The sequence below is a fragment of the Suillus clintonianus genome, assembly GCF_016758775.1.
Source record: "Suillus clintonianus strain FC179 chromosome Unknown DEU56scaffold_33, whole genome shotgun sequence".
In the NCBI taxonomy this organism is placed as follows: domain Eukaryota; kingdom Fungi; phylum Basidiomycota; class Agaricomycetes; order Boletales; family Suillaceae; genus Suillus; species Suillus clintonianus.
This window is the reverse complement of record NW_024539257.1, coordinates 245,955-267,321: the sequence shown is the minus strand read 5'-3', so window position 1 is coordinate 267,321 and position 21,367 is coordinate 245,955. Positions and strand designations below refer to the sequence as shown.

At 48.7% G+C, this 21,367-nt stretch overlaps 3 protein-coding genes across 3 annotated transcripts; 2 read left to right on the top strand and 1 right to left on the bottom strand.

Annotated features, from left to right (window-relative positions):
* Positions 1 to 310: 310 nt before the first annotated feature.
* On the top strand, positions 311 to 3,583 carry DEU56DRAFT_886995 (uncharacterized protein; the record flags this gene model as incomplete). Its single annotated transcript, XM_041356213.1, has 9 exons — positions 311 to 610; positions 659 to 1,033; positions 1,084 to 1,277; positions 1,323 to 1,488; positions 1,541 to 1,689; positions 1,744 to 2,324; positions 2,375 to 2,513; positions 2,564 to 3,201; positions 3,249 to 3,583. 9 exons carry the CDS (start codon positions 311 to 313, stop codon positions 3,581 to 3,583), a joined length of 2,877 nt encoding a protein of 958 aa, XP_041208735.1.
* Positions 3,584 to 5,295: 1,712 nt separating this feature from the next.
* DEU56DRAFT_736319 (uncharacterized protein) lies at positions 5,296 to 6,102 on the bottom strand (the record flags this gene model as incomplete). Its single annotated transcript, XM_041348499.1, has 1 exon — positions 5,296 to 6,102. One exon carries the CDS (start codon positions 6,100 to 6,102, stop codon positions 5,296 to 5,298), a length of 807 nt encoding a protein of 268 aa, XP_041208734.1.
* Positions 6,103 to 15,158: 9,056 nt separating this feature from the next.
* On the top strand, positions 15,159 to 16,615 carry DEU56DRAFT_871331 (Gtr1 raga G protein Gtr2; the record flags this gene model as incomplete). The annotated part of the gene is made up of 7 exons (XM_041355692.1): positions 15,159 to 15,253; positions 15,313 to 15,414; positions 15,470 to 15,578; positions 15,628 to 15,754; positions 15,809 to 16,002; positions 16,054 to 16,204; positions 16,290 to 16,615. 7 exons carry the CDS (start codon positions 15,159 to 15,161, stop codon positions 16,613 to 16,615), a joined length of 1,104 nt encoding a protein of 367 aa, XP_041208733.1.
* Between the last annotated feature and the right edge of the window lie 4,752 nt (positions 16,616 to 21,367).

The following is a 21,367-nucleotide window of genomic DNA, read 5'->3' as shown; positions in this document are numbered from 1 at the left end:
ACCAGTCATGCAAACTATCCAATGTGCCCCTTCACGTTTCACTTTTCGACAAGTCAACAATCGAAAACGACCCAAGCTCAATCACTATGTACCGCCTACCTCACAGTTGCAAGAGACGGTCCATACCACCTTCAGGTTTTCAGGACGTCGAGATGGGAATATGCAGGTGTCTGCTGCCCATCTGATTTGTCGCCCGTCACCTTCGTCCACACACCAGTCTTCCCAATTTGCAGGGCCTGAGGATGGAAGCACCGAGTTTGATTTTGCGATGTTTGATGAACCTTCAATGGATGCTGGCGAAGACGGGACAATGACTCAAAGTCAGAAAAGCAAGCGCCCAGCTGGTGTGAGTTATTTTATTTCTGTCACATCATTCCTTACTCACTGTCTTCGTCAGGACAATCCTCTGCTTGTTTGGAAAGACGAACGTGATACATATCTCTCGGAGATTATTCGGTTGGACGGACGCGGTGAAAATGCAAGGGACTCGTGTGCAGGCTGTTGCGCCAATCCTGCAGAATTCCGATGTCAGGATTGTGATGACATGCAACTGTACTGTGGTACATGCTCACTGGCAAATCATGCCCGGTCTCCAACCCATCGCATACAGGTATGTGATCTCTTATGAGAAACATGAAATATATTGATTGTTTTGCAGCAATGGAATGGTATATTCTTCGAGAGCTCTTCCTTGAAGACGCTAGGCCTTCGAGTGCAACTCGGGCATCCCATCGGTCAATCATGCATCCTCCCGCAGCCGGCGTTTAACGACGACTTTGTGCTTATAGACACGAACGGAATACACGAACTAGGACTGGACTTTTGTGGTTGCGAGACATCCGAGACACATGTTAAACAACTCCTTCGTCACGGATGGTTCCCTTCCACGCCAACTAAACCTAGGACAGCGGCAACATTTCGACTTCTGCATTACTACCAAATCTTATCCTTCGAGTCGAAGGCATCAGCCTATGAATTCTACCATTCTCTTGTTCGACTCACGGATAATACAGGGATGATGAAATGCATGCCGGTATGCTAATATCTACATTTGTTCCTTCAGTCTCTTACTGTCTACCTTAGGACCACTATGAAGGATTCATGCGGATGGTGCGTAAGTGGCGGCATCTCACAATGTTGAAACGTTTCGGACGTGGCCACGATCCCAGTGGCGTAGATGGTACATCACAGGGCGAATGCGCGGTGCTATGTCCAGCATGCCCGCAGCCAGGGAAGAATTTACCTGAGGGTTGGCAAAATGCTTCGAAAGCAAAACGGTGCGTTGTACCACAGATATTGATTCACTAGGCTGATGTCTTTAGGTGGTTGTATGCAGTATTTTTAGCTATTGACGCGAACTTTCGATTGAAAAGGCGGAACGTATCGAGCGATCACGCAGACCCAAGTCTTTCAAGTGGCTGGTCATATTTTGTCGAGGAGAAAGAGTACAAGGCCTTCCTGGCCGAACATCTCACTGAGGCGCAGGAGGTATGTGACCGTTTGGTTTAATCAATTGACGTGTACTCACACTATCTTACAGAAAAGTACATGTTCGAGCCACAGCGCTGTCAACATGGCAGATACAAAGCAGGCACAAGGGCTTGCTGCTACTGGCGTCGGTACAGTAGACTGTGCCCGTCATAATTTTAAACGGCCAAATGGAGTCGGTGATCTGCAAAAGGGCGAGAAGTAAGTCACGGTCTTGTTGTGTTTGTATTTACTATGTCTTATCGCGCTTGACAGGTACATCAATATGGATTATTTATTTTTCTCGACTTTGCGTGGTACGCAGCTCGAAATGCTCAACGTGTCGTACGATATTGCGTGCCAATGGCACAAAAACCTCTGGGCCCGCATGAAGTCCTTTCCTCGATCCCATGCCTTGGACCATTTCACCAAGTATATACGCTTCTTCGTGCCAAAGTTCCACCTCCCCGCACATGTTGCAAAATGTCAGACCGTCTTCTCGTTCAATTTCACGCGTTATGTCGGCCGGACGGATGGTGAAGCCCCGGAGAGGGGCTGGTCGAATATCAACCCTGTGGCATCAAGTACGAAAGCGATGGGTCCTGGTTGTCGTCGTGACACGCTGGACGACCATTTTGGCGATTGGAATTGGAAAAAGACCGTCGGGTTGGGCGCGTCTCTCCTGTACAAGATGAAGGATGCTCTAGCTGAGAAGGCTGCGCATGCACTCGCATTTGAGGAATTTGACGCTGTCATCACTCCCAAGCATCGCTCTGCATGGTTAGAAGAAATGCAAGCTTGGGAAGATAATCCGAACGACACATCGATCTCTAATCCGCTCGAGGCCAAAGCCATGGGTGAGTATTTTCCGCCACCAAAGTGACCTTGGACTAATGATTTTGTCTAGCTATAACGCAAGCAGGAGTAAGGCTAAAGCTCGCGGAGCTGGAGGCCGAGGACCTTCAGCGAGGTATAGACTGCTCGTTGCACCCACAAATCTCACCTAGTGTGCTTATTGCTTCAGGCATAGACCTGGAGCAGGAACAGTGAGCATTTGCCCTTTGACGGCCACAAACAAGCTGACATACTTTCGAAGGCATCGTCTGGCCAATATCGCCGAGTCGATGGGTCAACATGCTACCGACACGCAGAAAGGCAGTCTCACGCAGATGCGGAACTCGCTTCATCGTAGGATCGATATGTGGCGACGCACACAGGTCCTTTACCTCCCGGCCGTTCAAGGCCTTATTGATCAGGCAGCCACGCGTGAAGGCCACGAGAACGCCGAATGTATACACCTCTGGTTACCTTCAGAACTGAAAACCAAGCCGTGCGATCCACACCTACAAGAGGACAAATGGGAATTGCGCTACGCGCAGGCTCACGATGCGCTAGAAGAATTGTGGCAGTGTCTACGCATTCACTGCTCCTTACTGACATTCAAAAGGGAATGGGTGCGTGGTCAAGGCGCGAATACCCGTGCTCAGAATGCCCTTGCCCGCATCCACCGAAGGCGTACGGCCTGCATGAAACGTTATCGGTCAGCATGGATGGCGCTCAAGAGCCTAGCTACAATCATGAAGAAGACCGGTTGGCAAGGAAGGTTGCAGGAATTGGCCGACACTCATGTCAAGCCCCTCGTGGACCCATATGCTACTGGCGAAGGGAGACGTCATGTATCGTGGATCTGGATGATGGATGGCGTTGACCATGGCAATGAAGGTGACAACGATGGTAAGCACTCGTCGTGGTCTATATTTTGCGAACTAACATACTATAAGGTGTACGAATCGAGTGGTGCAAAACCCGTGCGAGGGCACTGCGGTGGTCGGAAGAGGTCGAATTACTCACGGAAGAGATGCGCAGGGTGCTGGAATTTTTTACCTGGCAGCAAGCGCGGTGGGAAGAACAGGGAAAGGCATGCGTTGGGGAGTGTGCCGCTGACATTGAAGGTTTGCGAGCTTATGCTGCCCGACAGGCTAACATCCGTCGCAGGCTTGCAGACCATTTTCGGGTGCTGTGGGCACCCTTTCTTTCACTGGAAGGTCCCATTGACCCGCCACCTCAGTTGGCCGAACATTCGTTACCGGACCTCATGATTCCCGACATTCTCTAACCTACTTCTGCGCTGTACCTGATCGATGTTCCTAGCTAGTAGTGTACCTGATATTCAATCCATCACCGGCTGTTATTTGACATTCGAAGTGAATTAAGTTGCCGAAGACTCGACTGGAAAATTGACCGAAATACAAATGACCGAGCTGCAAAGTAATTGACCGAGCTATATATACTATAGGACTGCTAACTAGCATGTTTTAATGCATCACAAGAAGGCTAATTAGCATAGTTGATGCATCACCTCTGACTGGTAGTTAGCAGACTTGATGCATCATAGCTACAGGGACTGGTGGGACTGCAACTTTAATTTTTATCGGAATAATTCCCACGGTGTACCATATTGATCGTATGAGTAGATTATCATATTTTATTCTAAGTCCCATGGGTATGGTATATATATCAATTGCTGCATAGATATATACAAGGTTATGTAGTCTAGTGGTAAGTAATGCTCAAATGTGTGAGAATTGATTATGGGATTTCAGCTGAGCTTGCGTGGTCGGGAGTCGTGAGTTCAAACCAGGCAAGTGGCAAAGATTAGTGGATTTCTTTGTTTCTTTTTTTGACAAAATAAAAACTTGAATATGACAATGAATTTGGATCAGACAATGATTATCACCCCAACATTAAATTCATTGTTTGTCAATGAGCGATTCAGTGTCGCACAGCGGCACTGATTTACATCAACTGTCAATTAATTTCCTAGCTTTCAGCACTGATCATAAAGGTCTTTAGTTTTGATATTCATTGTCTCCACTACCCTCAGTGCTCCTGGGCATCAGAGAGTGGGGTCTCCAGCGTCCACGTTTGGCTGCATATTCATTCGGGTGGGTCTCTTTCATTCCATTCGACACTCACGTGCTCCACAATTTCCCGCAGCTCGTACCAGATGATCCGTTCGAAGACGATGCCCCCAACATCGATGACTTGCATCCCAAAGTACCCTGATTTACCGTATGGCTCGTAAGTCGGGATACTTTGCTTCCCTGTGTCACTCATATCGTCTTATACTCATTCCACTATTTTCCCCTTTCCTATCTTTGGGCGATGTGAAGGTGGACTTTTCGATCCTTACGGCTGATCGCGATGTGGTGGGGGAAAACCCATTAAAATGCATACTACTTTTTTTTTTTTTTTTCTTCTCCAAATTAATGTCCATTGAGAGTGAAACTCTATCTAGGACAGTACTTGATAAGCCAAGGAGCCCCATGCTCCGTACTAAATCTCTAAATCCCCAGATGCCTTGGTGTGGAGCGTACTCCCACCAATCCGCCATTCCCACCGGCCGTTTTAGGTGGGCGATTTATCGAAGATAAAGTGACTAAGTGATACGCTTGTGTGTGTATGGTATAGCGAGTGTAACAAGACGCATGCTCGGCTGCTTTCGCAGACCAAACAGAGAGAGAGTAAGGGGTGCGGTAGGTTTATATGATGAAACGAGTCTTTGAGGAGGGAAGCACGAACTTGCTTCCTCATTACGCGATGAGGTGACTTTTGGCGTAGTGTGTCAAGGAGGGATGTTCCATAGGCCTACCGGCTGAGGCCTTAGGGGTGAACTGTCTATCTCGTGTGTGCGAGCGGGGGTATAGTTTGGGTTATTATAGGTGGGTATGCAATTAGGGTGGTTGTGGTGGTGATGGTGTAGGTTAATGCGGCGTAGGGACAAAAATTGCGGTGATTAAGGCTAAGAGGTCGAGACTGTCAGACTGCTTAGGTAGATGGAAGCGAAATTTCACCTAACATGGGTTTCATACATCGTGTGGCGTTTACGAATCTTGCTAAGTGAGGTATGGCTTCGGAGGCTGCTAGGAGATGAGGTAACGAGGTGGATTTTCGACCTAAGGCGCAGGATAGGATGTGACGCTCGCGTTGATACTGTGGACATGCGAATAGATAATGATGTATGGTTTCTTCTGTTTGCGGACAATGGGGGCAGTGGGGGGAGTCGACCTTAGTCAAGCGATGCAAGTGTTGGTTTAGTGGGATGTGGCGCGTGCAGAGGCTGATTATGAGACTGGTGAGACGTTTAGAGTATTGAGCGGTGAGTTTGAGGAATGATCTGTTGGGAGCGTTGGGTTCTATTTCTTGAAGGCGTTGAAAGCGGGGAGATGAGGGCCATATCCTTGTCCATCTGGCTTGTATTTGCGCTCGATGTGCTTGTTTCAGCGCTGCGATACTTAAAGGTAGCGGACCATTGCGGAGATATTTAGGAAGTGACGCACGGGGGCTTGAGCGGTGTAGTCCCTCTGCCGCTACTTTCGCTGCTTTATCTACTTCCTCGTTCCCGTGGACCCCTTCGTGACCTGGAACCCATCTAACCGTTATATCGTAGTGCGGGTTGGACCACTTTACTGCTCTTAGTAGCTTTTGAAACTTGAGGGAGAGGTAAGCTCCTGGTCCTGAGTGAAAGCGCTCACCTGATACTATTGCTGCCTGATTGTCGATAGATATTGACAGCGGGAATTCGATCTGCTGTTCGGTGGCTATGAGTTTGGCGGCTAGGGTTAGTCCCACCATTTCGGCCTCATAGACCGCGTGCTCGTCACTGGAGCCTAGGTGATAACACAACGTCCAGGGTGTTCTTCCCGCTTGAAAGAGGATGGCGGCTGCTCCAATACCTCCATTATGGCCCGAGCCATCGGCGTAGACTTGTATGTGGTCTGGTAGGTCATGATGTTCATTGACGGCTTCTGTTCTCGATTCTGCGATGTGAACTTTGTATGGGCAGGTGGAGGTGGGGGCTCGTGGGGCGGGAGTTAGCGCTTCTATTTCGTCCGGTTTGATGCTAAGGAAATGGGTGAGTCGGTGAAGTGACGAGTGATGAGACGATATGTAGCGGCTTGCTGCTCTTTGCACTGGGGCATATAAGGGGTGAGTATTGGGATGGGCAGCGAGTCGCACTATGGCGCGGTGACAGGTGGTTTGCAAAAGGAGAGCTATGGGGAGGAGATTAGTATGAACTTCTAGAATATCTGTGGCGGAGCTTCTCATTGCTCCTGTCATGGCTATGGCAGCTAGGCGTTGAATGGAAGTGAGTTTTTTGATGACGCCTAATGATCCCCGTTGCATCGTGTCTGAGTTTCCGTGGAAAGCGGGTGTGAACCATAGATCGGCTGCATACAACATCTTAGGGACTGCTGTAGCTTGGTATAGTTGCCTCATCAGTCGGAGCGGGATCCCTTTCGATGTGGTGGAGAGTCGCCTTAATTGCAGGACATAGGCTAATCCTTTTGCGAGGGCGTTGTATTAGGAGGTTCGGCAGCAGAGCAGTCTTAGGGGCTATTCTTAGTTAGGTTCAGGGTTCTGGGGTCTCAGACCCGGTTGGAAGGTTCATTAGAGTAGCAGATTCCCAGGGCAATAAACATCACTTCCATTGCCAGCAGCCACCAGTGTCAAGGCGTAGCCTTTCCAGCGTGATCGACTTGCTGCTTCCAACGAAGCTCCTGGTCAATGATGACACCTAGGAAGCGGTGAGTGAAGGATGGGCGTATAACGGCTTCCTGAATGTTCATTGCTGGGCGAGCACGTTGTCTGTTCATTGAGAAGTCAATCAACACAAATTTGTTAGTTTCGAAGCGGGAGTTGTGAGCTCGTGACCACTCAAAACCCCCGCCAGGTCGATCCAACATGTCTTGGAGGGTTCTATGGGTGTCTGCGAAGTCTTTACCTATGGCCACTAGGGCGGTGTCATCTACACAAGCAAGGGTTAGTTCCTTAATAGATTCGCGACCTCGTCGAGGTCGGGCAATGTCCACTAAGTCAGCGCTATAAATAACGTATAAGATCATTGAGAGGGGATCACCCTGCCCGATCCCGTTGTCGATGTCGATCCAGTTCGAGGTGTAGCCGCCATCGAAATGAAGTTGTGTTTGCCTTCCTGTGAGAAGTCGTTCAGTGAAGTTGACGAGTTCGCGTGGAAGTCGACGCGAGCGCTTGTTGTGGATCAGCCGCTTGGTGACGGCATTTGGGAAAGCGCCTTCGATGTCTAGAAACAGGACTGATGCGACTTTGTGCACTCGCCAGGCGTTCTTGATGGTGTCCTCCAGGAGGTGGAGTGAGTCGGTCGTGGACCGGCCTGGGCGACCACCAAAGTGGGTGTTGGGCAGGAGCTGATGGTTTTCTGAGATAAAGGTGAGTTGGTCAGCGATGATGGAGGTGAGAAGTTTGCATGTGGAGTTGAGTAACGCTATGGGTCTGTATGCTTTCGCGATGTTGTAGTGAGGTTTACCGGGCTTCCTTAGGACGACAGTTGTGGACCTCTTCCAGGGCTCGTAATATGTGCGGTACGAGAACACCGTGTTGAACAGGTGGACTAGATGGGGGGTTAGTATGGCTTCGCACTCCTTAAATACTATGTTCTTGATGCCGTCTGGACCAGGGGCTTTGTATCCGCTCAGCCTCGAGATTGCGCGTGATATTTGATCTGGGGAGATTGGGGTATGGTTGGTCACTGGGTCTGGGTAGAGGTGGTCAGTGGGGACAGAGTCTTCGTCAGGAGGGGGGGGAAAGAACGCTTCGGCGATGACGGCGCTTTTCGTGGCATTGGTGGAGGCTTCTGTCATCGTGCCATCTGGGAGCTTGGATATGAGGGTCGGGATGCGAGATTTGCCGCCGTCGCTCGGTGCTGTGGAGATATATTGGTTAGCTGTCCATAGATCATTACCTTCTAAGTCCTCCAACCACTCGACCCAGTGTTGCTTCTTCATTTGCGTGATTTCGTCGGCGTAGCGGTTCTTGAGGGCTTTGTACTCGTCGTGACACGGGTGGAGCGGTAGGCCTCTGTGTTGATGTGATTTCCGGCTGAGTCTACCCACCTGCTTGCGTAGGTCTGACAAGGTGCGTGTCCACCACCTTTTTGAGTGCGGGCAAGGTCTGGATTGAGGAATGCAGGTCTCCATTGTTGACGTGATGGCTTGGGTGATGCGTCGCGCCGATATCTGAAACTCCTCCGCTGAGCTGAGAATTGAGGGCGGGAATGGGGCAAGGTTGGCAGTGAGCGTTTTTTTTGAATTTGGACCAGTCGACCTCACGCCAGTTGAGGCGTGGGGTGGAATCCGCATGTGGGGCTTCTAGACCGAGTTCAAGGATGATGGGCAAATGATCCGTTTTTGGGCCTCAATGGGACGGGTCGGTCGAGCAGGAGATGACAGCCTTGATGATGCCTTCCGTGCCGAAGGTGTTGTCGGGGCGGGTCCAGTTTCCAGAGCAAGAGGCTTGAAGGGTTGGGATTCCAGCGGGGAGCAGCTGTAACATTCCATAGTTAGCTATTAAGTCGATGAGAGGGTTACAGGTATTATAATTAAAAAGGTGTCGATTGCGTGTGTCCTCCCACATGGGATGATGGCGATTAAAATCGCCCAGCCAGAGCATGTGATCTTTAGCCGAAGGTTGGAGTTCAGCAATGTTCAGAGCGAGGAACGTATCCAGCACTATGAGGGTATTTTGGTGCGTGCAGTCGTTGTAGACATTGATGATTGAGCAAGTACCATAGTCGCCCGTTAATTGAATGACAATGACGTCCGATGATGGGAATGGGATTTGACGCCAAGTGTTGGTATCGAGAGAGGTGTTGACGAATGTGATAGCTCGTGACCGGTCCTGTGGGTGTGAATAATGGTTAGTTGGGTATAAGACGTGCCAGTGATGGCTGGCACAAGTGTTGCGAAGGAAGTTTATGTGCGGCTCTTGAATGATTAGTAAGTCGTAGTTAGAGGTGTTTGAACTGTTCATCAAAGATTCTTGTGCTACTAGGGAGGTGTTGAGGTTTTGTTGCCAGATCTTGAGACTAGTGTTAGTATTTTCTGGTTGTTCAGGCATTGGTCAATGGGGTATGAGGGGGCGCGCTGGGACTCGATGGGGCGGAGAAGAAAGGGGAAAGCGGTGGGGCTGGGAGGGACGATGTTAGGTCGGAGGGTATCGAGGGAAAGTTAGGTGTTGATGGGTTTGATGGGTTTGGGGGGTGGTGGGGTTGAGGTTAATGGGGACGGCGGGTTGGAGTCAGGTATGGGTTCGGATATAGACTGCGAGGTGGCTGGGAAGCTGAGGGTAGATTGTTTGGTGTGGGGAGGCGGTATGCGCAGGTTGGCGTTGACGAGTCGCGAGATTGGGCTACTAGATGGAGTGTTAGAAGGGTTGCGTGCGGAGGGTTTAGGAGGGAGCAGGGCGTGAGTCCACGAGTTTTCTGTAGGGAAGAATGGCATCTTGTTCTCCGGGTACATTTCGTCCAATGTTGAGCATCTGCGGATAAATTCTGGGCATTTACGGCTCCAGCTGGTATGGGTTTGACTCTTGCAGTTGACGCAACATTCTGTTCGGAACGCGTTGCATTGAGCGGTCCAGTGTTTTCCACTGCATGTGCCACAGGTGTCGTGGGGGGCTGAACAGTTGCGAGCTATGTGCCCAAACTTCTGGCATTTGGTGCAGCGCATTGGTTCCTTCTTGTCTTTGTTGACAGTGTAGCGTTGGGCATCGATACATAGACCTTCCTTGAGGGTGATGTTGGCGGTGTCTGCATCTCGTAGTAGGAGAAGGGCGAAGGCGTTGCGTTGTTCCCGTGATCAGCGTTGGGGTGGTTTGATCCATCGGATGGAGGCAATGGAGTTAGGAGGGAGTTTGTTTTCGTTTTCAATGAGGTGAGGAAAGTCTTCGCGGTCGATGTCGTACATGATGGGTAAGAATTGAATCACTACTGCGTAAGTCCTGTCCCGAACACTAGCCGAGGCGTCAAACTTTGATTCTAGGGCTTGACGGCCAGTGGAGCTGCATAACCATCCTGCCAGTTGCTCATTGTCGAGTTTGAGTATGATGCCTCCATTCCGTAGGCGTTGTACCGCTCGTACAGTCCCTTTGGGGATGTTTTCCGTGCATATCACTGTCAATATGTCGGAGATTTTCTTGGCGATGGCGGCGTTTGAGGCATCTGATGGGAACAGTGTGCGATCTGGTGTGGGGTCCAGTAGGATCTGTTTAGCTCTTATGGAGGCTCTAGCTACCGCTTGATCGACTTGAGGGGGGAGGTGTGAAGCTGCAACTGAACTATAGGTAGGATGGGCTTGCGATGGGGTTGCAAGTTGTGAGGTTATAGGTGGGAGTTGGGACATTTGAGTGGACAGGGAGTTAAGATGATCTTGCGTGGAGTCGAGTGAAGGGGTGAGGGTCTTGCATGAGTTGTTGCAATCTTCAATGGATTCATATAACATGTCTACTGCGTCTTCGATTCTTCCAGCCGTTGTCTGGAGGTTCCCTTCTTCCTCATTCCTTTCTCTCTCTAAGGCGCCTTGAATCTTCGTGGTTTGAACTAGAGAGTCCCGTAGCTCTTCGGATACGGAGTGAATTGCTGCGACTTGGGGTGAGATGGCTGCTACCACGTTGTTTACTATGCTGTTGGTAACGGAGTCAGTGAGGTGAAGGATCACGGCTTCTGCGATTTCTGATGCGATCATCTGTTTTAGGATAAAGGCTAGCGCTCGGATGGCATTGATGACTGGGAGAGGGGTGGATTTGGCCATTTGTGTGATTTGAAAAAGGATGCCGGTGATGTGAACCAGGGTGAGTGGTTCATCCGCTTGACGTAGGAGTACGCTGGCCAGGTACTTTTCTGCCGAGTTGATATTTGTCACTGCTCCAGGAAGTGATTCAATTTCGTCTTGCTGCATTGAACCTCTTGTGTTGCTGGAGTTTCGGGTAGTTGGTGGGCTTGTCCCATCCCTTGGGCTCTTTTTCTTTTCAGGCATCGTGAGGGGTGCCATTTTCTGAGGAAGTTAGTATTGTAGTATCTATAGTATGTTTTTGGGTTTTTGAGAGGTTTTATTGGTTGACTGAGAGTCGATTGATAACACTGTTGGGCGACGTTGACGCCGTTGGGCGCGTTGACCTGGTGTGGTTTCCGGGGTCCTTGTTTGGGGTGCCACTTAGTGTGGGACTAAGAGGCGATTCGTTGCATACTACTTAGTATGTCGCACAGCGTACTATATCAAAGGCTGGACCACAGGACCACTCGAGTGCAGCCGACTCGCACACCAATCTGCAGTCCCACTGCGGAATTGAAGACATTGAGTTGATTTGCAAGGGAAGGTAGCTACACACCTCAGGCTTATTAGTCGCACATGCACATGCATACACCGCGATGATAGTCCTGAGTATGGCTTCTGAAGGGAGATTGGTTGTCCATGTACAAGCATGACAGAGGCGGAGTTCCGGCACCCAAGACCAACTCAAGTAATGAGCTGGGCCACTATCTTGGCACGGACATTAAACATGCTATCGATCCCATCGCCTGGTGGTACGAGCGCCGTGATACTTATCTACGTCTGTCACGGATGGCACTGGATTATCTTACAACTCCTGGTGAGTCCAATTATTTCTCTCGTTGCCAATTGTTCAGAGCTTCTGGCATTGTTTTGTAGCCACTCTAGTCGATGTGGAGTGTTTGTTCAGTTGCCTGATGCTGAAGGTGACGAGGAAGAGCTTGAGGCTGGGGGGGATAGAATTCAGTTGTCTGAAGTTTACAGTTCATAGTTTTTGTTGTATCCTGCCATATGACATTGTACCCGTGGCGCTTTCCCCTCTTACCTGTGATAAAACCCATACCTGCGCTGAGGGTATGGGTATAGTGAGAGCACCGCTACCCGAGGGTTTACCCATGCGGATCCCTACTTGTGAACAAACGATTTTCCATTGCAAGCCTTAGATATGGAATGAAGTATGGTCTACAATTCTGTGTTCTGTAGTGCAAGAAGTAATTTACTAGAAGTACCCGGAGCGTTGTAACCTAATATCAAGTTATGTATATACACGACTTAGTAGATGATCATATGTAATCAGCAATCAAGTCATAGTGAGCTACCTTCTATGTAGTAATGTGAGCATCAGACAACAAGCGCCTCCCGAGTCCCGTGCTACACACTGCTGCTAGTTGTCACATGCACACGCTCCTGGAAAACAATTGAAGTCATGCCGCTTATTGCATCGGAGTCGTCCACGAGCTTAGCATGATATTCCCGAACACCAAGGATAAGGCGTGGTCCCAGCACAAACATCTCCACGAGATGGAGAATTTGAAATAAACCAACAAACACCTGAATGTCCAGGGATTTAACCACATCCTATAGAAATGATGAACCATGGGCGCATATACATACTAGAGGTCAATAACAATGACATACCTCAGACAAATTCGAAAAGAAATAACCGATCCTGAAGGCAGAAGCGACAACAAAGCTAGTGCGTTGCAAAGTTTCAGTGGAAAAAGATAATCATATGACAATGTGAGCTCACATCGCAAAGTAAACCACGTGGGTTTGCATCAACACCGTGAAACAGTCCCCTATAATTCCTCTTGCCGATGACCGTCGCAGTTCACAGAAGTGTTTTGCAGCAATCCAGGCTGCTAGACAAAGTGTAAGGACCTCCCATACAACGCTGAGTATCCAAGTCATGGTAGATAGAAATGCAGCGCTTCCCCCAGATTTCAAACTGCACTGATAGGTGCCGGAAAGAATGAGGGTCACTATACGTCAATGAGCCTGGTGCACTAAAGTCTTGCATCCTTAGTAAAAGCTTACTTGCTGATGAATCCATTTCTACCATTATGCTGAGGGCCATGCCGGCAATGTTGACAGCCACGAAAACAACAACGAGAAGAACCAGCACATTTCTGGATCGTTGATACATGGCATGTAACCGAGCGATCATGATGACTTGTGTGATGTTTCAGTCAAGTCCACATGCCTGAGGGTATCGCAGCTGCGTAGCTCACCGCCCAGTATTGCAAACACGGTCCCATTCATCCAATCCAATAGCATGTACACGATAAAGCCTGGTACATTTAGTCGATGATCAGCGATGGAGGATCACATACTTAAAACACACTTACAGCTGCGGAAATTATTATATTGCAAGCTTGTCAAGAATCTCACTCACCCCTACATGGTAGCGCAGTTAATTGAACGGCAAGGATGGATCAGTGCAGAATACTCACTACACCTGTCACCGTTATTGTCGGAACAACTGTATGCCGCCGGTCAGAAAAATCAAACGAGGTGAATGTGAGGTGACATACTCAGCATGTTGATACTGATTGCGTGAGATGGGTGATTAGCACAACACCAACTGCTTAACCTTCAAAACATACACAGCATATAATACTCCAGCATAGCGCACCTGTGATATTTCAAGTCAGCACTTGCTGATCACACTTATAATGTAAAGTACATACACTGAGATACAGAATGGTCATAAGGGACCAGTGTTGCCTCTGTCACAGATTTATTTTATTTTCATGTTTTTTTTTGAAGTGGGACTCTGCTCACCCAGACCAGTTCCACCTATGAAACCATTATTAGCGAGATGACTGCACCGGCAATAGCATCGTCTTACCTCTTGTCCGAATGTGAGTACTGGAAATAACATCAGGATATCAGTGGCACTTTGATACTGTCTTGCTCACCACAATCGTACATTGTCCCAACAGAGGCAGCAACTGGCAGCCAAGATTAGATCGAGACATGAACCATAACCATCTGACTGGCTGTCAACGAACCTATAAAATAGCTTTCAATACGATTCATATTGATAAACGGCCACCAGCTGGGATTATTGAACATAACAATCAAAGTGTTAGAGGATGGGTAGGAGCGGGTGGTGAACTTGTTGGACTTGTGACAGTAGTGTTCAAGCTAGATATACCTCCATACAGCGCTTTCGTCGTCGTACAGGGAATGATTTGTTCCTGCTTGTATTGAAACATCATAAGTATAGTCAAGCAGAAAGGGGAATTCAAAGTGTTGATCACGAAACTGCAGGTAGTCACACGTACGGCATGTTTGAACCGCCAGCACTCCCCTCCAAGCATATGTCTCAAGTTGTGATGCCTCATGCGCACCTTCTCCGAGTCGCCCCTGCCCCCGGGTCATATCATGGGGGTGCCAAAGTTGGTACATGATGATCATTGATAATGGATCATTTTCAAAGCCTGAGCAAGAAACATCCTGATTCATAATGGGGCCTAATCCGTGGTCGGTGAATAGTATAAGACACGATCAAGTTCACATTGTAGTTAGTGTAGAAGTGCCTGAGCCTCCACCTACCTCCCTATGACAATATCAGTCTATCAGAGGCTGTCAGCGGGTCAGCTGCTGAAACGGTGACTCATACACTGCCATGCGCAAAAATGACGCACTGAATGATCTTCCTACCAAACTTCATTGGGTGAGAGTCAGCGGATTCCGTGAGTCAGTACAGGTGGCGGTGAACAAAACGAAACAAAGATACGTGGCATTAATGCTTCGAGAGCGGAACAAACCGCCGTGTTCTTGTAGCAGTTCATTGGGAATTTGGTGTTGATGTTGGTCTTAATCAGCGGCCTTTTCGAAACGGAGAAAAAGAAAACAACAACCGGATGGGCTCATACGACCGGAGGAAACGTACCAACTGTCACAATTTTAAGTACTATATATTATGTAGATTTATATATAAAGTTGAGAACTTCGGAAGTACATCATATCGCGTGCGTGGCAATCACGTGATCATTAATGAAGACTCAGGACAGTTACTACTATGTAGTCGGACGTGCCATGAGCCATCCTCCACAGAGCTACTCAAACGCAACCAACTTGCATACTAATGGGTCCATACGCAGGACCAAAATTCTTTTCCTGGGCACGAGAAGGTGCATTTCTACGTTTCGCTAACTTCTCCCTTTGTTGGTCCTAACTACCCGATCCCCAGGAGTGGAAAGACCTCCATACTCCAAGTCCTCTTCGATGATCTCCCCGTCAAACAGACTTTCTATCTTGAGCCAACCATGCGCGTCGCAAAACATTATATTGAGTGTGCACTCATGCCTGACTTCTGCAGGCGCCCAGCACTGAACACAGTCTCTCAGTACCGTCATCCCGTTGGAGATATGGGACTGTCCAGGAAACGCCACCGTCAATACGCTCGGCACATCCCTCGCCGATGTTTCGACCATTATCTTCGTCATAGACATTCGAGTATGTGCTGCATTTAGCCGCTACCCGCTAGCCTCACAGAGACCCACAGGATCTGTACCAACAACCTGTCTCAAAGCTCGTAGAATTCATAGTTGCAGCATGCCAAATGAATCCAGACATCAACTTTGAAGTTTTCGTGCACAAAGCGGAAAGGCTTCAGGAGGACGACAAGATTGGTACCCCCGTCCCCCGTGCATGTTTATTGCTTGTGTAACTGACACGACACCCAGAAAACTTCCGCCAGATACATGAGCGCGTCATGGACCGTCTCCTAGATGAATCCCCCGAATTTGAGCAATTCCCGCTTAACTTTCATCTCACTTCCATATATGATCATTCTCTGCGAGAGGCGTTCCCCCGCGTGCTTCACAAATTGATCGACTCCCTACTGTATCTGGAAGATCTGTTGAACATCTTCTGCTCTGTACGTGATTTCACCGCCCGTTCATCTACCGCTTCATCTAACTGTTTGCAGAACACCGCCTCCCCGAAGGCTTTCCTATTCGACACATCAAGTAAAATTCACGTTGCTACAGACGCCTCACCAGTAGACCAAGCAACACACAATCTTTGCTGCGATTACCTATCCATGCTGAACTCTTTCGGCCCCTTGTACAGGTGCGTATGTATAATTCGACTCTCTCCCATCCTTCAACCATCACACCAGGTCCAACTCTAACGACCCATGGATAAGTCGATTATCTCCAACAGCAACGCCCCCACCCACAGCCATCGCACCAACCCCCGCCTCCAGTACCACTCCTGCCGGAACACCACCACTCACTATTTTATCCCCCATTCCTCCATCAAAGCCCAATTTCTTCCCCTCCGCAGCGACATCGCTCTCAGCTTCACGCCCAGGGACAACGCTCACTTACCACCTTCTTACGCCGCACCTTGCATTACTTGCACTGCTTCCGACGACGGTGTACGAGATGCGCAGAGGCTTAGTGGAATGGAACATTGTGTGGTTCAGGGAGGGTGTTAGGGAGATATGGGAAGTGGAGCGGGAGTGGAGTACAGGGGAAGTCGTTTGATGTATTTGATATTTACTACTCTTCTTGGGAGGTGCTTCGAATTAATTGTAATTACATTCAACGTCCATGTGTATAAAGAAACCAACTATATCCACAAGATGAACCGCGCAGCGGCAATCACTTCTATTTACAATACCAGGCTATACTGTCCAAATTATGCATAACCATGTGTGGTAAGAAACAGCATGGTTATGCATGGTGGACTCTAGTCCTTGATGGGTGAGCCGTTATGCATAATGGATTCCCACCATGCATAACGCTGCCAGTAATGATCCGCCACACCATTTCTCAATTCGTGTACCCACTTTGAGTAGTTCTTAGCCTAATTTAGCCCACCCCCCTTTTTGTACACCCTCGGCAGGACACGCCTTATATCCCCTGGTTCCCCGCACCCCGAATTGGCAGGAGATCGAGATTTTACGTTCGCCTTACCTTTGATGGCCTACCGCACCCCGAATTGGCAGGAGATCGAGATTTTACGTTCGTGTACCTTTGATGGCCTAGTCCTCGTCGATCTCTGCGCATCAGTGGAATCTCAATTCAGCTCTAGGTATCGGTATTGCCTGAGTGTTAAGACTGGCTGCTCTCGTGCCTGGATATGCAAATATTCACGCTATGTCCCGTCTGCCTTGCAAATATCAATAAGACTGGTTGCTCTTTTGCCTGATCACGCAAAATTTCATGCTTATGTCTTGTCTGCCTTGAAATCTGCCTTTCATCTCACAAATCGCGAAGTCTCAACAAGAAATATGCTCGTATTCTCAATATTCAACAACACAAGACACGTAAACATCACTTGACAACTCAGTATTATCGACGGAACACAAAACATAGTGTAGTATCACATAGCCTTTCTCCTCCTAGAAATTGAGTTAGTGTTCGCGCTTGCAAATAATAAACACTCGAAATCACAAACCTCTTTTGAGAATGGCCACCTATGCTATCAGCCTGTGCCAAACGTGTCGTCTGCTGGCGCACGCGCTTTGTCTTCCTAACAGCAGGAGCAACTACGTCATCGGCTTGCACAGCGGAGCCCGATGCACTACCAACATCAGAAGGGAGGAGCGCCGGCTGTTCTGAAACCTGGGCAACCTCAACAGTGGAGGGCGCAAGAGCAGAATCCAAGTCCCCAGCACAGCCGGAACCGCTAGCAGAGGATACTACTGGTGGCGCCAAAACCTGAGCTGTTCCAGCGGCTGGAACCACTGGAGGATCAGGCGGGTATGCAGAAGAACTGAAGTTATACTTTTCCGTTGATACCGGCAAGGGGGCAAAAGACAGTAATGGGGTAGCAATAGCGGATGTAGTGCGGAAGCGAAGGCGAGGGGGTGTCATGAGGGCAGATGCGGATGTACTGTACGTCTGTTTCCTCCATGAGGTAATGGGAGTTTCCGGCATTGGACTAGATGATGGCATTGGACTGGATGAAAAAGTAAGATCTGGCAATGAGTCTCCCATAGTGGACGCTGGGGTGGTTGCGCCGGATGATAAGGAGTGGGCAGGCAAAATGAAATCGAAGTTAGATGCCGGGGTTCTGGGTACACTGGCGTCATAGGGATCAAAAGACATGGAGGTGTCGGTGGTAAAGCCAGTGGGTATTTGATTGTCAAAGGTAAGGCCGGCGCTTGTGTCTCCCATAGTGTGTGCCGGTGTATTTTCGCTGGATGACAAGGAGCGGGCAGGTAAGGTGAAATCGTAGTTAGATGCTGATGTGCTGGTGAAGCAGGCGTCATATGGATTGAGGGACATGGAGATGTCAGTGCCGAAGTTGGTGGACATTTCGTTGTCAACAGTAAGGCCGAGGGGGTTGCTGAAAGGCAGAAGCCCCTGCATCTGAGACGAGTCGACACCTCGCAGGGTGTCCGAGAGTGTGAGGGGGGCATGCAGGGCAGTTCCATATGATGCTGGAGTCACAGTCGATGACGCACCCTCCAGTGACCCAGATCCTTCACCCAGGGGGTTGCTGAAAGGCATAAGTCCCTGCATCTGAGACGAGTCGACACCTCGCAGGGTGTCCGAGAGTGTAAGGGGGGCATGCAGGGCAGTTCCATGTGATGCTGGAGTCACGGTTGATGATGCACCCTCCAGTGACCCAGATCCTTCACCCGAGGGAGATGAAATCGTGGGTGGTAGACCGTTCGCGATTGAAGTCGTGGGTGATAGACTGTTTGCGAGTGGGGCGACAACGTCAATGGCACGAGACTTTCTGACATGCTCGGCTATTGAATCCAATGAGTATGCGTGACCGACCATCAAATGGGAACATTACTCACGAAACAGTGTTCCAACAAATTCCAAGTATGGATTGAGATGCTTCTCAACGAATTTTGGGGTGGCTTGCTTCCAATTGTGTCCATCCCCATTCACTCCTGTATGGTAACTAAGAAGTCTTGAGCATTCTGAAAATGAGCGAGCGAATATGAGACGCTGTGCGAACAACAATCCTGCTGAGCTGCAGGGAAATGTTGGGTCTTGCTGGCCTAGGCTAGTTCGACCCTAAAGGGTCTCTGCTCTAGGCTCAGTGCTCAAGGAGAGAGAAACAGACAAGGAAACAAGACAAAAGGACAGGGGACTTTCAGACTGATACTGGTACTAGGTCAAAACTTCATTGGATTATGTCAGCAGTAAGAGTACCAACATAAAGTAAGTAAATCATCAATTGTGAGGCCAGAGAAAGAATGTTTGGTACAACGCACCTCATCGCATTTAGTTGGCCACCAAGATGAGGGTCAGGCCCAGCACCCATAACAGTCCATTCCCACCCTGTCATGTCCTTGATGACTTGCAAGAACTGCGCAATGGGAGCAGTACACTCCTGGAGAGCGCTAATAATGTATAAGCAATGGGAAAATGGTGTGCGGGCAAAAGCCGAAACTTACGTTGCATACTGTTTATTGGTAGGTGCAGATTTTTCATTTTGCACATTAAATGCGACTTTCGCTTTGTGCTCTTCTCGGACCTTCTCCTCACACAAAGCTTGGACTTCTGGCGGTGCGGCTTTGTATGCTTCGCGTGTAAGTTTTCGAATAGCTGACAATTTTTCCTGTTTAGTCACGAGCTCGCCGGACTTAATGGCGTCTTGAACCCGCTCTTTTACTTCCTCCTTATAGGCAATGGTCGAAAAGATCTCGGCAGGGGTATGAACCCGAGTTCCTTTGGCTTTATTGGTTAACGTTTTCTGGATGACTTTAGTCATCGCGTTCACAGCTGAACGGCCACTTCGTTGGGACCTATAGTTGAACCAGGTTCGTATTTGCTGTTTTAAGCATATCAGTATGTACATCATCGGTGAGGGCATCATGAGGGCAGTGCTTACCTGTCTCCGCTTCTGAACTGCTGCCTTCAGAACTTTAGTTTCCTCGTCTGTACGGGGATCACTGGCAGGAGTATTTTTAAATACTACATCCTCTTCAGGCCATCTTTTGAACCATTCAAGGTATATTGGATCCCAGTACTGGGAAACCTTTGCCTGTAGCTGCGCTAACAGAAACCCGCTATAGTACGTCTCAAGGAAGTCTTTTTGTTCAGGTGTGGTCCAGACTGTTCCTGCCTGCCATCCTATCTGAGCTGAATTAATGATCACTCAATGAGACACAATTGTCACCGCTTGCCTTGGTGAGGTACGCGTTTTTTTGAATAACGCGATTTTAGGTTTTGTGCGGTCCTAGTATTACCGCAGGCCAAGCCTGAAAATTTAATGCTGACCACACATCTTCAACCAATCAGCAAGTGTATTTGCTGATCGGAGTTGAAATCGCCTGGTAACTGCTGCCGTCTGCTATTTTTTTACTCACACTCCCACCTCATTTTGAATGCAGAGCCCAAGGAACGATAATACGGCTTACCGTCGTTTTCCACCCCCATTAACATTCACCGTAAATGAGCTGGCTGCAGCATTGGGGTTGATTAGGGATCAAAGCGGTAAATTTTATTTTCAACCATTCATCTGATGGCTCATTAGACCTTTTGCTGCAGACCAGGGATATGATGATGGTGACCCCCCAGCATTCACATTGCGTGAGCTGGGAGGAGCATTGACGTTAATCAGTGACCAAAATGGTATGTTCAACATTTCAATTAATCTGAATCTCGGCTCATCACACTCACTCCTCATCAATAGCCATATTTGCTGCACACGATGGACATGATTCAGAGGAGCTGCCGAGTCCACAGACTGAATATGGAGCATGCGCGGCATGCGTTTTCCGGGCACACCGCCACAATTGCTATGCTTGTGGTATAGCAATCACTTCGAGCCGCGTTGCAACAGGCCTCTCCAAGTCGGAAACCACCGGTAAGTTTTCATAGTGCTACCCTGGAGTTTACTGTTTAATATGTTCACTATACCAGTCACTGGCACCACGAATCCCACCGCTACCACATCTGCAACAGAAAGTGAAGCTGTGCAGGAGAGAGGGGGCGACTTTTGTGATGTAGTAGTTGTGCGATGTTCCTGTAGGGACTGATACATAGATTTCAATCGCATTTTTTACATATATATGTTGAGAGAATTGTGAATGTCAAGCTCTTGGGGAGATGGATTACTAGGTCGCATCAACAGCCGTCCCAAAGTCATTGTACAATATGCTTTCATTGAAATTCACGTCTATTGGGTCGCGAGTCTATAACATAGTGATATCGGGAGATTTCTGATACGGTAGCTCATTTTACCTGTCCTGCGCTAGTCAGAATGCATAATATATAAATCAGACTGTTGAAACTATTGTATTTACAGCTGCAATGAAACTTATG